The 15,579-nt window shown below is 34.8% G+C and overlaps 1 protein-coding gene across 1 annotated transcript; it reads right to left on the bottom strand.

Moving 5' to 3' along the window:
* Nucleotides 1–1,264: 1,264 nt before the first annotated feature.
* Nucleotides 1,265–15,162, bottom strand: LOC123865929 (protein yellow-like). The gene is made up of 4 exons (XM_045907148.1): nt 15,131–15,162; nt 14,219–14,453; nt 3,507–3,695; nt 1,265–2,813 (listed from the first exon to the last, which is right to left on the bottom strand). Exons 2-4 carry the CDS (start codon nt 14,442–14,444, stop codon nt 1,648–1,650), a joined length of 1,581 nt encoding a protein of 526 aa, XP_045763104.1. The 5' UTR covers nt 14,445–14,453; nt 15,131–15,162; the 3' UTR covers nt 1,265–1,647.
* Between the last annotated feature and the right edge of the window lie 417 nt (nt 15,163–15,579).

The raw sequence follows: 15,579 nt of genomic DNA, 5'->3' as shown, positions 1-15,579 counted from the left end.
ATGGTGCCCGCGATTTCGTCCGCTCGGTTGTTTGGTACAGAGTTATCTTACATCCCGGGGACAGACATAGGCAACTTTTTTCCATGAAAATCAAAGAGTTCCTACGGGATTCTTGAAGGCCCATCCGTTCAACCAATTTATATGAAATTTGGTTCAGAGGTAGCTTACATCCCGGAAATTGACATCGGTATCTTTCCCGGAGAAGCAAAGTGTTCTCACGGGATTTTTCCTACGGGATTGATCCTAAATCTATGCGGATGAAGTTGCGAGCATTATCTGATACCGATTATGTAATATTATGGATCATGGCCGGTTAAAAATCTTTTGCAGAAAAATAATTTTCTTACATGAATGTAATATATAAAAGCGTATATAGGAAGATAGCTTGAAGCGTTTTTCAATATTATTGAACTATTTCTGCCTAGCCATTGATTGTGTGCTTGGTGAATTATATTATTAATACCAGCGTCAAGAGCGTTTTAATCTCGGATTATAAAACATGATATTGTTGTATAACCAGGTTTTAATATAAGTTGTTTATGTTTACATGCTCACGTTAAGTGCTTATTATGAAGGGGGAGCGAAAGAAAACGTTTTACGTAAGTACGTATTATAATTTTCTATGGATTTCCTTCCGTAACATATCATAAACTTGTATAGATTAATCTGAAAAATATTTAATCATTATTACATGTACTTATATGTAATTTTTTTTAAAGATAACTAATCCTCCCCTTTCCCCTCTAATTAAGCGTAAAGCTTGTGCTAGGAGTGGGTACGACAATAGTGCAACGGGTTTGGTTTAAACCGCCGACCTTTCGGAATTCAGTCCGCTCCTCAACCGTTGAGCTACCGAGGCTTGAATATATGTAAATGTCCTCCGTGCTGCCTCCGTGTAACGCTTTCAACAGAAGGCTGAATTTATTCTTAGACTTAAATACATAAATTAATTGTTGAGTTTTTTTTTAAAATCATAAACCTTGACTACCATCTCTCTAACTGGTAAGTGATGATTGAAGTCTAAGATAGATGCGGCATTGCGTGTATTAGCGGATGGCTAGCTTTGAAGATGTCTAGCAGTTTAATAAAATCCTTACCCCTAATCGGTTTTCTTTTTATGTGTATAAAAAGGGTCGCTTACATATTGTAAAAAGTCTACAGAGTTTACGGATTTTTTAAATATAAGCTTGGACGATAGGAAAAATTAAACAAGAGATATTGATTTTGTTTAATACTCATAGGGAACTTTAACAGGTAAATTTTTAAATATTTATTATTATTCATCATTTACTCAGGTACAATATTTAGGTACATATACATTATGTAACATAGTAGGCTCCTTTTTACATTTTACCTTATAAAACTTTACATTCAATATTAATTTGCATAACTTTACAATAGAACATCACAATACACAGATCCATAACATACATTTTTATACTTAACATATACACCAGAGTCTAGATACAAAAATATAGACTCCATTCTCACACCTTATTTTAAATAGGTACATTGAATAACGTAGTTACATTATAGCTATACAACTTATAGCGTATGAACCACATCAATATTAAAGTCTTTACTAAGGATTTTGCATGACACTAAAACCATTTTAACTGTGTAACATTACATGTTTTAGGTATTCTTTTATAGGTTCTCCATTACCTGGTAGTCATTTCTCAACCACCATGGGTTCACCCTGTTGGAGATTGTTTGAGGCGTCGAAGGCGTAACAGAAAATGGCTGTCTAGAAGTTTGCTTCGTATTCAGTAATGGATTAAAAAGTGTCGATATAGCATTTGGAGATGTTACTGAAGACGTGAGTTGTGGATTGCTGGGAAAAAGTTGTTGGTTGCGAGACATAAGTTGTGGATTGTTGGGGAAAGTTGGTATTTGTGATCTGCTGGAAGTGCTTTGAAGGAATACTCTTGGAGGAACTTGTGAGACACTCTGAAAACCACCATTGTTAAACAGGTTAGGCCGTGAAAGGAGCGGCATTGAGGACTGAATCGAAGGTGGCGATGTTTCGCATACTGTTCCTTGAGTAAGCTTGTCGACAGAACTGACGAAAATTCGGAAATTTATATCTCCATAATTTAATTCTGATTCCAAAAACACAGGCATACGATCGGAAATTACCCATACATTTCTTCCTTCGTCAATTTTAATATCACATGGAAAAACTAGGCCGACATCGTCTTTGTCTACGACGGCTATATTCTGTGGTTTTAGTGCGAAGTTTGTACTCCAACATCCAATAGCGTTTTGATCGATTAGATTAAAGAGTTGAACACCGGTGACATCCATTACTTTAGCAGTAGTGTGTGTATCACGTCCACGTGTTCCGACTACTTTGAAGTCTTTATAAGATCCAGTTACTTTACTCTCATCTCTTAAGATTCTAGTTGATACAGAAAACTCCGTATAACTTGATAAAGGACTGAAGTACAGTGTTCTGAATCCATCACCGCCCATCGGGGATGCACTTATACCAAATATACCTTCGGCTCCCCACTGGAAGTTCAGACCGGCTATATTAAAGTCGCCAACGAGTGGATCCGGCATGAAATAGCTGTGGCTGAATCTCCATGACTTGTTCTGCTCCCAGGAGTAAGAGATGAGGCCGTAACCAAGTTCATCAGAGAAGTAAGCAAAAGTATCATCACAAGTGAGACCTTCGTCTAGAGCGATGTTTGCGATGAAAGTAGTAGATACGATGTCTTCGGGTCTGAACACATATCTTCTGATACGCCTATCAGTGTTCAAATCATATACGTTTAGAGCGTATGGGCACACATTTGTCACATTAGGATCTGAAAGGAGAAAAAAGATCAATTTAGAAATTATTATTTTGGGTGACTAGTTAGAAATAATGATTAAATAAATAAAATTATCTTCTAACACGTATGTGTTTGTTATGGCAAGAGGATTCCAATTACAAGACTATTGTAAAACTTCCTCGTACGAGCAAATTTTTAATTTGAGATTTTCCGGGTTTCAGCTTGGAAAGTTTACGCTTGGTTTGGTAGCGCAGTTGATGCAGATTGTAGATGTGTTATCTCTTTTACTGAGGGATCGACTGTGGCTTCTATACCTGTATTGCATCCATACCTGCTGCCTCGTGAGGCTGCCGCGCTAAGCATACCATGTTTTCATCTATCATTAATACGTAAGATATAATATGTCATTGCGGAGAACGGGGATACGGGGATAGTCTAGTCGGCCTTCGATTCAGGAGGTTGGTACCGGGCTTGCTCTTAAACTTGTCGTAGTTATATGCGTATATATATATATATCGTTGAAGGAAACGATCGCAAGGAAACCTTGTATGCCTGAGAGTTCTTCATTATGTTATCAAAGGTATGTGAAGTCTACCAATTCGTACTGAGCCGGTGCAGCGTGTCACGGCCCTTCTCATTCTGAAGAAGAAGTAGAAGAGACCCGTTCTCAGTAGTGGACCGGTGATGGGTCGATCGTGATGATTATGATATGTCATTCGTACTCACCGTATCCGTAAGTGCCAACATCCAAGACCCATAGACGGTCACATTTGTCAGCTTTAATTCTGTAAACCGTTGTGAGTCCATTTTCACAATCACCCAATTCGTTGCCTCTGAAGCTTGGATATGGAGTGAGCTTCGGAGACGGTTCGTATGGCGCATCCAGGGGTATATAGTTCAGCGTTGCTGGTATACCTGGAATAGAAATTAAATGGAGGGTTACTTTAAGTTTTTGGATTATATAGTTTACAGTTAACAGGCAGCGCGTAGTTTTGTACCATAATCATATGAGTGAGTACCTACAAGTAAGAAAGTAGCCACAAGATTTTTGTATACAATATTATAACAAGCTTCATTTTTTTTTTCGGGTATCCTATGATACCTCATGGTTTTTCATATTCGATGACACATGAAAATTAATATTTTCTTTTTTATGTTAATTCTATTTTTCTATTAATAGTGCTGGAATAAAGAATACCCTTCCGTTTTCCCCGCTAGCTATAGATACTATAACTAGTGTATTTAAAAGAAGAGTGAATAAGCGATCTAGGCTGCATCATCACTTACTGTTTGGTGTGATTACAGCTAAGCGCAAACCTGAATAGTGCATATACCCAGTTTTTTGAAATTTGATTGTCTTGAATGGCAGTGCTTGAGCTACATTTGACATGAGCGGTAATAAAATACCATAACAGATTTATAGAGATAAAATAATTACACTTGAAGTAAGGATACAGTAGATTAGGTTCATTCTTTCAAGGTAAATTTGTACCTAATCGGTATTATTTACTGTGAGTTTATGATGAAGATTACAAAAGGAAAATTTTCTTTATGGCAGTCTAATGACTGCCATAAAGAAAATCACCGCAATCATTCTTGGTCAAATACGTGCTACGGTAGAAAAGTTGTAATTGCAAGCAACTCTCAATCTACTGGGTCTTTGACCACGTCTTGACAGACACCATCTCTAAAAATTTAAATTTTGCAGCAACTGTTTCAAGCTATAATGGAATTAATGACCAAGGCAACCCGAATTACCTGGCAGTTCCCATTTAAACTTAAAATTTAACTCCAACATAGACCATCCGGTAGATCTAATTTAACTTCTCAGGTCTAATAAAGCAATAGAAGCACAACTTAACGTCTTTCAGTTTTTTCAATATCTCTTCAAAATAACCTATGGGCTTTGGCTATATGTATTAGGAAAATGACTACTCAAAAATATCTTTAGATAGTTTAAAATGAAAACAAGTTTATATTTGGTTCTCTGACAGTATTAAGTAGGCATGAATACGAGAAATCTTGTTTCAGCTCAGTTTACATTTAACTTTGTTATTATGGGTTATTTACGTAATTAAAACTTTGTCGAGGTGAATTATTTTTAAATTGTTGAAAACAAGTTTTCGTGTAAAAACATAAATTAAATTCTTAGTGTGAGTGATATTTTGTTTGACATATTTATTTGGGTCGATTTATTTTTATGATACGAATAAAATCACTACCCTTACTATAAATGTGAAAGTTAATTTGTCTATTGGTTTGTCCTCCAATCACACTGCAAAGGAGAAATGAATCGTTGTAATTTTTTAGCTTGGCTTTAATAAAGGTCTGGAGAGTGATATAGGCTACTTTTTATCCCAGAAAATCAAAGAGTTCTACTGATTTAAAAACCTAAATCCTCACGGACGAAGTAGGGGGACTCATCTAGTTACTTTTATTAAGTGTATAAAGTTGCGTCTTTGCGTGCTTTTCGACAAGCAGAATTTTAGGGTTTGTTCATTTACTGCGCAAAGAATCAGCCTGGCTGTTCAGCGCAAAAATGTAATCACTAGATAAAATAGCTATGAGTTTTCACCGTATATTATATACCCATTAACTTTAAAATTATGCATGATCCGATAGTGAGTATGGTTACTGAGGATTGTACATAATAATACCTAATTCTACTTTGAAATCTTGCTATAATCATGGTAATAGCACAAAAACACGTACTTGCTATGTTACATACGTACGTGTATGTAATAATTTTGCCTTCTGTAGATAGTTAAAGATTACGACGGATGCTGAGGCTTATGATTTGAGAAGCACTTTGTATCAAAATGTACCTAACTACATATTCGTATCAGGTAGGTATACCTACTTAATTTTAATTGTTTAAATAACGAAATATCTAGCGTAGAAAACTTGATTCATGTAGTAATAATTAACAAAGGAGCATTTTTTACTCCTTTGCTACTTACTGCTTCATCAGTAAATTACTCTATTGCATTATAGGCTTTGTTAACGCCAATCAAAGTTTCGTATTTCGCACCTAACAAATTAAGGCTATACTACAAATTATAACTGTAGGGATATTGCATTCGGGTAAGTCAATTTAATTGCTTAATTAAGCAAGTTGTACCAGCTAATCATTGTTTTACGGAATGGTTTTCCGCTGGTTTTATTAGGACTTAAGGCTGACGCATACAGACGGAGTGGAGGAGAGCAGAGTTTTGATAACAACTAAACTTAACTTTACTTATATCTTTTTGACATACCTATTTGAAATTTGTATGATGTAACCAAAATACGGAGGATGCGCTGTGGCTGTGCGTTCAAATGGCGCGATGCGTGCCGCACTCTTAAAGGTACCCACGCAGTTGAACTGAACTGCAGTTCAGTTCGAGTGCGTGGGCACCTTTACTTATGTTAAATACATAAAACTAAGTTCGAGTTGTTGCCGTTTGGCACGCCTCGGATCTGCTGGTGTGCGTTGCACCTTAAAATACCCTAAGCGGTAGATATAAAGGTAAAAACAATCATCTATCCACTACCTACGTTCCCCAATCTTCGCATCTTATAAATTTATGTAGCTACCGTAGTGATTGTTGTCATAGTAAAAAGGAATTATGAGCGATGAAAATAATAAGGAATTAATTACTAACTGGGTGTAATGTACCGAACACCTAGTAAAAAAAATAAAGAGCTAGGTACATTTTTTGGTTCAAGGACGTATATAAGCAAGCAAAGTCTAATTAGGTATTTACATTTATTGGTTGTAAAAAATGCGTAACTACAATGTGGCGATTTTCGTTTAAAATGACGAAACCAATGTAATTTGGAAAATTTCCTCGCTATCGTAATCTTGTGAAATAGTTCACCTTCTTATGAATTGGTATGTAGGTATATTTTCTTTAATATACCTAGGTTTTTTATATCAATACGAATAAGTACCTATTATAAATGCGTGTGTTTTTCTGTTGATTTATTGGTTTGTGTTTCAATCACGCTGTAACGGAGCAAAAAATCGGAGGAGCAAGTGTTTTTTCCCATGGATATTATAGTAAAAGAATTTAGCCGTGCAAGCCTAGTGGTAAAGATATCCACTTTCAAAGTCAAAGTCATTAGGACTTCGTCTGTGATGGCGTTTGCTGGCGCGCGTGCTGTGCTTGTTTGGAGTGTTTTTTTTGTTAGGAGTGGCTGGTTTTTGTGTTAGTTAATGTTTTTTGGTGGTGGAACTGACTGGGAAGCACTCTGAAGGGGCGCCGCGCGTGTGTCGGCGGGCGCCGGCGCAGACGGAGTCCATACTTGTATAAATTCAATAACTTGAAAATATCACAAACTTGACATTGGCTAATCAGAGTAAAGCCAGATTTAAAGAAAAAAAAAAAATTCAAAGTCAAGTAAAAATATTCAAAGTAATTACAATTAGGTATACACTTTTGAACGTTATAACTTATAACAGTTCTACTCAGGAGGTCAAGGGTTCGATCCCGGGCACGCACCTCTAACTTTTCGGAGTTACTCGTAGGAATGTGCGTGTTTAAAGCAATTAAATATCACTTGGTTTAACGGTGAAGTAAAATATGGTGAGGAAATCTGCATGCCTGCGAGTTCTGCATAATGTTCTCAAAGGTGTGCGAAGTCCCTATCCTCACTTGGGCAGCGTGCTGGACTGTGGCTTAACCCTTTCTAATTTTGAGAGGAGATCCCTGCTCAATAGTGGACCGGTAATGGGCTGAACATAATGATAATGATAATGATAATAAATGATTAGTTAAAATCATAAAGCATTCCGAACCAGTGGTAGATGCTTTTGACGATTCAAAAGAACTTGTAAAAGTCTAATTGAATAAAAATATTTTGAATTTTTAATAGATTAATTTTTATCCTGGGAAAACAAACGGTTTCTTCGGGTTGTCATGCGGATTTTCACGCTTTTGTCGTTCAACCACGCAGCAATAGATCAACAGATCCACGTGATTTTACTCATAGATATAGTTAAAGACCTGGAAAATGACACGGACCCCAAAGACAAAAGTTTCCACATTTTTAATAAACCTAAATTGCACGCGAACGAAGTCGCGGGTATCATCACTATTCATATTATAAAGCGAAAGTGCATTTGTTTGTCTTTTTGTCCTTCAATCACGTCGTAACGGATCAACGGATCGACGTGATTTTTGCATGAGTAGGTATAGTTAAAGACCTGGAGAGTGCCAAACGCTACTTCTTAGCCAAAATCAAAGGGTTCTGTAAACAGGATAAATGTAAAGCCATATAGCTACGTGCAAAAGATTGGTTATTCAGATAAGTCTAGGATATGCGTAAATGGTAGTAGGTATAGATAGGCGCTTAGTAGGTACCTATTACAGTCATACTGTCGCGCGTGCGTTTTCTATAACCCATGTTATTTTGTTTTAGCCTTTACCTATCTATAGCTTTTTAAATTAGACTGTTGAAATAAAGGTAGATAAAAGTGCGTGTGAACACGCATAACGCTGGATTCCGTAACGTCATGTAAGTTGCTAAAAACTTTAACGGTCATTATTTCGCAATCGGTAGTTAAGAAACCTCATCATTATTTTGAATACCTATTTAATGAGATGTCATTAGTGGGGGTACATCAGAAATTTTCGTCTGTTGCTTTTCATGTTTATAACCTACGATACCATTTTATAAAAATTTAATATGCCTCTGAGTTTAGCAGTAACAAATTTCCATATAATAATTATTGCGCGCAACTTAACAGCTCTTAGACCTAGTTAAAAAAAAATGGATATGTCACACAGATATACAATCAAACAGACGATACCTAGACGGCAGGACGGACTGGACAAAATATAAGGGTTCCTTGATTTACTTCGGAACCCTAATATTATAATACACGTTAAAAACAGCATTTTTACCCAGCCAAATTCGAGTAGGTATATTGATATTGCTTATTCGGTTGTGCAAATTATAATCTATAAACTTAATTAAAACAGAATGAAAAATGGTTTTCCGCAATGTTTCCTGAAAAAAAGGATAGCATTATTTTTAGATAGATCTGTTATTTTAGTTTAGTTTAAGATTATATATTGTGTAACCGACACAGCACTAATCCAATTAGTAAAACTTAATACTTTTACTTTTACATTTTAAATGGGTGGAAAGAATTCTTATTACTTCTTCACACCACAATAACTACAATAACTGAACAGATTTGGCTATCCTGAATCAATATAATATTATGGGCCACATCTTATTCTGAAAACTCCAAATTTCCGACAGGAAAGAAACGAATTCCATGTGGGTGGACGTTACTGCTGGATCTCGCAATAGCTTGCATCAAGGAGGCGTAGGTACATAGTACTGTATGTGCTACTTTTTATCCCCGGGATTCTCAAGAACTTAAAACCTCGTAGACAAAGTCACGGGCATCATAATATCATGGCTTTTCATCTGAAATCATCACCAGCATGTAAGTATAGCTAGATGCAATCTGAACAGATGTATACTCTTGATATTGGTTTCTGTCGTGAGTGAAAATTAATTATTCAACAGGTAATAATCAATTTACTCAATTTTCCGCCACACCCGTTGCCACTAATAGACTTGTAAGCAATCGCCGAATGTTATGCATACTGTTATCATAGATTACCAAGTTTTGAGAGCGTGTCGAACATGCACTATGTCCGTTGTTTCAATGATTACAATAACTATAAATCCATATTTAGTTACTCTCTATATAATTATAAGTTATATTGTGTATACATATTCCTTTACTATCTCAATACTCTCTCTCTAAATATTATCCCATATCCTTGGACCTAGAAGCTGCATTTTTGCACAGAACTGCCTTTTACTTACTTATAATGAAGACAAGGAACAAGTAGTAGGACTTAATCCTATGCGATATGGATTAAAGAGGATTTATATTTTGCCGGGCAAAGCCTTCGTGATACTTTACTGTAAAAATAGCTCGTTCTGAGATTTTAAACAAAAACTTAAAGCACGCAAACAAAATAACATACCTAATCTATACTAATCTATACTAATAAATAAAATTGGAGTGTCTGTCTGTAATTTCGAAATAACTACCTCATATTAAGCTCATATGGTTATTTGAACGATACCAACACTGAATCACACGTTTTTAAAATTTTTGTCTGTCTGTCTGTCTGTCTGTCTGTCTGTCTGTCTGTCTGTTTGAAAAGGCTAATCTTGGGAACGGCTGAACCGATTTTGACGGGATTTTCACAGACAAGTAGAGAATTGACCAGGGAGTAACATAGGCTACTTTTTAACCGACTTTCAAAAAGGGAGTTGTGTTTTTCTACCTATGTACACCGAAATCTCCGAGATTTCTGAACCGATTTGCGTCATTTCTTTTTTAATCGATAGAGGAACTTTGCGACATTGTTTCATAAAAAATTTGGAGTCCAGCTCCTCAATCCTGATGCTGCAGGGGATCTGACCAATCCACGCGGGCGAAGCTGCGGGCATCAGCTAGTACCTAATAAGGGCCTTGCAAATATGAGAAGGTACGTTTCGTCTCATTAATCTGTTACAGATTTTGAAATTGGGTCTGCATATTATTCATGCATAAGGAGCCTGTTAGTGCAAATCCTGATTAAGAAGATATTTCGAACAAACCAGTTTTATTGCAATCAAACTAAGAATAGAAAAATACTTTCCGACGTAAATATTGTGACACCATAACTAGCAATGTATTGTGATTGAATATATTTTTAATATTTAATATAATATTCTCAAAAAAATTTCTTGTGCTTAGACAGGACTTAGTTGAATAATGTAGAAACGTTAAAACAAAATATAAATATAAAAATACTTGGCAATCATAGCCAAGTATTTTTGTATTTATATGAAACAAATGTATTTTTAAGAGACAGTTTATAGTTGATTGTTCATCACTTTCTTATTTTTGTTTCGAATGCATAAATAGTAACTAGAGCACCATTAGTGAGTAATTTTGTGTGTATGCAATCTTCTTAATAAGAGCGGTGTAATGTACATACTACATAATATTAAGTAACGGTTATAATAGCATAGTAGTATCACGTAGTATAGGTACGTGATACTACTATGCTGATATAATAGCTATACCACTTATCCGAGATTCCTAATGATGTTTTAATAAGTCTTTCCTTCTTTACTCAAAATGTACAATGAAATCAACGATAAAATTATCGTGTGTTTTTAACCCCCGACCCAAAAAGACGTAGGTGACGTGTGTATCTGTGTATCTGTCTGTGTCACTGTAGCTCCTAAACTAATAAACCGATTTTAATTTAGTTTTTTTTGTTTGAAAGGTAGCTTGATCGAGAGTGTTCGTAGCTATAATCCAAGAAATTCGGTTCAGCCGTTTGAAAGTTATCAGCTCTTTTCTAGTTACTGAAACCTTGACTTGTCGGGGGTGTTATTAATATTATCTTTTAACATGTAGATACCGTGTATCATATTTTTCCGAATAAATAATTCGTTAAATTTATATCCTAAGCATATACAAGAAATTATGATTAAATCATTATTGTTTGTATTGTTGATATAAAAACCAATCTAGGTTACAGAAAGACGAGTATGTAGGTAGGTAGGATATGTAATCATAGATGTGAACCAGATTCTAACTCCATGCCTGACAATTTAATAAGTTAAAATATAACTGTTATCAATATTCACGTAAACGAGTTAGAATTTGCAAACATGATAATTATGGTGCGAAATAAAATAATTTGACGTTTCAATATTTTGTTGACATGTTGATCAGAAACTTTGTTATGCAACTTTACATGGGTAATTTGGTCCAATTTGTTTCTATTTTCTGCTTAGTTAGATTTTTGATTGATCATAATAGTGTTATTTAAAAGATATGTAAATCACTTTTAGTTAATACTTAATAGTATGGCTTTTACTTTAAAAGTCTGAATCAGTTTCGTCCTTGTTCATTCCTAATTTCTACTCTGTTTTCTATATACATATTGTGTGTCTGTTTTTATTATGTATGCAGTATCTTCTTCATTTTGGAATGAACTTAATCACTTACTTTAATTGTAAATCTAAGTAGCCACGAAAAACCGAATACTTATTAAACTTAGAATAGGTACCTCGGAGACACCTACCTACTATAAGTACTGGCTATACCCGCAGATATAAACCGTCATGTCGTGTTTAGTCAAGGGCTTACGAATAATTTTCTAGTGGGTTACTGACCTCGGTTAATATAAAGTAATTTATCAGAATTTCATAAATAAAATAAATTGCATTAGGTAGGTACACAATGACAATAGATTGTGAACCGTTTACTTAATAAATATTCATATATTCTTTAGTTATCATTTAAAGTATAGGAGCACATTTTTGTGCCTCAAGCCGTGTTCACACCGATAAAAATTTGCCTCGTGTGTTTGTGTGTGTATGTGAGAAAATTATATATAATATTATAAAATAGTAGAAATATTTTAATAAAGGGCTTCGGTGTGGTAATTTTTACTGACATGACAAGGCAAGGCAAAAGATTCGAATTCGCTGCACAAAATTTAAGTTTCATGCGGCATGCAGCGTTTAACACATTACACACATTTTTAATGATGTGGAAGCAGCTATAAACTTTAATTATCTCTCGCGATTTGAAACTGCACAAACTGATTTGAAAATTATTGACGTTAGATGCCTTTAAGTTATATCTACAATACAAGCAAAGTTGGACGACACAATCATAAGCATAGAATAATAAGGTACCTACCTACCTCCTGTACCTATTTTTTTAAATACATTGCTGCATTTTTTAATAAATTGACACCTGCTATTTCGTTTTAGGTTTTTCAAAGATCCCGTGGGAACTCTTTGATTTTCCGGCATAAAAGAATACTAATATATCAGCCTCCAGGATGCAAGCTATCACTTTACGGAACAGATGTTGTAGATGCGACCTTCGTCCACGTGGGATTATGTTTTTAAAAATATGGTAGGAACTCCTTGGTTTTCCGGAACAAAAAGTAGCTTATATACCTACGTTCCTGGTCGCAAGCTATCTATGCACCAAATTCCGCCTTGAAAAAGTAGCACAGTAAAGAAAGACAGACACACTTTCGCGTTTATATTATTAGTATGGACTGTCCTAAAAAAGGGTACCGTCACGTATAAATTAGAGACATCATAAAATTGCGTGACTGATTTCACATAGGTATTTGATTAGCCAACATATTTTATGTTTCCTGAAAAATTCAATTTAATAAAGTGTTTAAGTTACAAACAGTAAATACTAGATATAATCGCTTTATTACTTAGTAATAAAGCTAAAACGTTATCTGTGAAAAACACTGTATTTACTTGTTTAATGGATGTTGCACTTATTTTTCAATTATGGGTTTTTTCAACGTTTTGTACATGTAACTATGCCTAGACGGCGGTTTCTAATTTCCTACAACAGAATGCATCAAAAGTTTGGTATTGGTACCTACTGGCTGATGCCCTCGAGTTCACCCGTGTAGAATTAGGGATTTTAAAATATCTTTAGGATTTCTCAAATATTGTATTCTTGGGAGTTCTAGAGTGAACCTCCGTACAAAAATCTCAAGTTTCTTTTCCCAGCGGTTTGATATGTCAATGTCTGTTAGTCAGTTTCTTCTTTTATATGATTACTATACTGACATATCAGGTAACTAATAAATAGTTAGGTAAGTAAGTAATTATTTTAAAGGTAGATCTGCATTATGATTTATGAATTCTCAAATTCTATCTTTTATACTTCCTCTGGTTTAGAGTCTATATTATTTTTAGCATACGTCAGACTTCCTTAGTGTTTGTGGTATGTTTGATCTCTATTTTATTCATAATTCGTTTGTTTTTATTTTTTTGTAGGTATAACAATTAACAATGCTTTACTCATCCTTACGTCTTCACTGTTTTTACCATTTTGAAATATGTACCTACGTGAGCATAAATTTAAAGTTTTTTTAAGACTCGAAGCGAGAAAAACAAATCGCAAAAAGTGAAATCAACATATTTGTACCTAAGTAGCTATCGTTAATGTTAGTTTCTAGGGCACATAATTTGTTAGGAATTAGGAGTTTATTTATACAGTTAGAGTTGGTAACTAATCCAGTCATTTATAACTTCACGCTGGAATTTTCCACGATTTCAATAGTGACCATTTTGTTATCTAACTGAGTAATATAGAATCTCATACGAAAGCTTACTATTTCTTGAAGTATTCCTTTGTTCAAAATCACAGGAAAGGGTTACGTTTTTTAATTAAAGAATAGGCTTGCGCTTGTTGACAATCATGCCTTATGGAAAGTAATAATGATAATCATGGACCTCGCCTGGTTAGACGATGTCAGTATTAATTCTTACCCTAAAGATATCGTCTTAAGTTAACCTCTATCTTACTTTATCACATCTTAGTAAATCAACTTTTGGAAAAAATTATGGTACTAATATTTCATGGAACTTACCTGGACGCCATCTAGGAACGCTGACGAAGAGCTTATTCCGCCATCGTTCAATACCAACAGGTAAAGCATTTTGTCTGATCAGTGCACCAGTCTGGAGGGCCTGCTGCTTTAAGTACTGGTCAGGATAATTCCAGTCCATTACATTCCAGGAATACACTTCTTGGAGCTTGACCGCTGCGGAGGCAACGGCTATAAGCCCACAGAATAATAATATTCTTCCGACCATGTTGAATGTCTGCAAATGTAAAAGATTATTTGCATAATGATCCCCTCATCTTGTTCACCACAATGTGGTTTACCGTAATTATTCTATAGTAACATAACATGTTATGCGCATTAATCATAGGCGAAGAGTTTTCAAAAGTTCTCTTAAGTATTAATTTAGTGTAATAAGCTTTTCGCAAAAAAAAAAAATCGGCTGATGTCAATCATCTATCACTAACATTGCTAAGTAACTTATCGACAGATTACAGATAGGATTGATTTTATTATTAATTTTTGTTGTAAAGTAATTGGGAATGTACGGTATTCGGAAATGAGTATGTAAAATCAGGTGATGAAAACCTAGTCACCGGAAGAAGCTAGTCTGTAATAAATAGTGTTGAAGCCACATTGCATAAAAAGAGTAATTATATGTGATTATGTCAAGTATTTTCTTGAATATACAGGTAGTGATGTATTGATTTCGTAATTGCAGGTAGACACATGTCACATTGCAAGCACGCACAATCAATCAGTGTATAACATTACAGTATGACACATCCGTTCACATCACTAAATAGTAAATTAAGCACTCATTTTCGAAAAGGATTTATTTTGTCGGTTATCAATTTGCGCGCAAAAATTTCGAAGATTTATAACATGTACTAGAATATTAGAACATACAATACGATTGGTTTAAGGATTACGTACATTTCGCGGTAAGCCGTCCAAGCCAAAAGTGCTGGCAGTTGGAATTAAACTGAACAGTGTTAACTTACCCCCTACTATTTAAAACGAGCCTCCATCTTCTCCTTCCTAAAGCCTTCCAACGTTAAAATTACCAAAGGAGTGGACATAGAGTTAAGAATTTATACAAACTGCCCATGTTTTGAAACTTGTGATATATTTATATATTATTCAATCATATTATTTAATCATGAATGATAAAATTGATACTTGATGTAAGTAATACATTCGTTTAAGGCATTTTTTCGTATATTTATTGCAGTTCCAGAGTTCCTTACTCATATCATAAAACCAATTAGACGTTTATTTTTAATCACACAATATGTAATTGGGAAGGGACTGATCCTTATACTTGTACCTACTCAGATAATCCTAATATCTGGATTTCAGAGGATCTCAAAGGAGAATACCTA

Source organism: Maniola jurtina, chromosome 6 (assembly GCF_905333055.1).
Source record: "Maniola jurtina chromosome 6, ilManJurt1.1, whole genome shotgun sequence".
Classification (NCBI taxonomy): Eukaryota; Metazoa; Arthropoda; class Insecta; order Lepidoptera; family Nymphalidae; genus Maniola; species Maniola jurtina.
The sequence above is the reverse complement of the archived record's forward strand: the minus strand, read 5'-3'. Positions and strand labels throughout refer to the sequence as shown.

Bases quoted from the DNA above. Each gene is read 5' to 3' on its own strand.
- LOC123865929 (XM_045907148.1), bottom strand. From the start codon at position 14,444: ATGGTCGGAAGAATATTATTATTCTGTGGGCTTATAGCCGTTGCCTCC. The intron at 3,696-14,218 runs GTAAGTTCCATG...TTTCTATTCCAG, and splicing joins CGTTCCTAGATGGCGTCCAG to GTATACCAGCAACGCTGAAC. The intron at 2,814-3,506 runs GTGAGTACGAAT...TTCTCCTTTCAG, and splicing joins TGTTGGCACTTACGGATACG to ATCCTAATGTGACAAATGTG.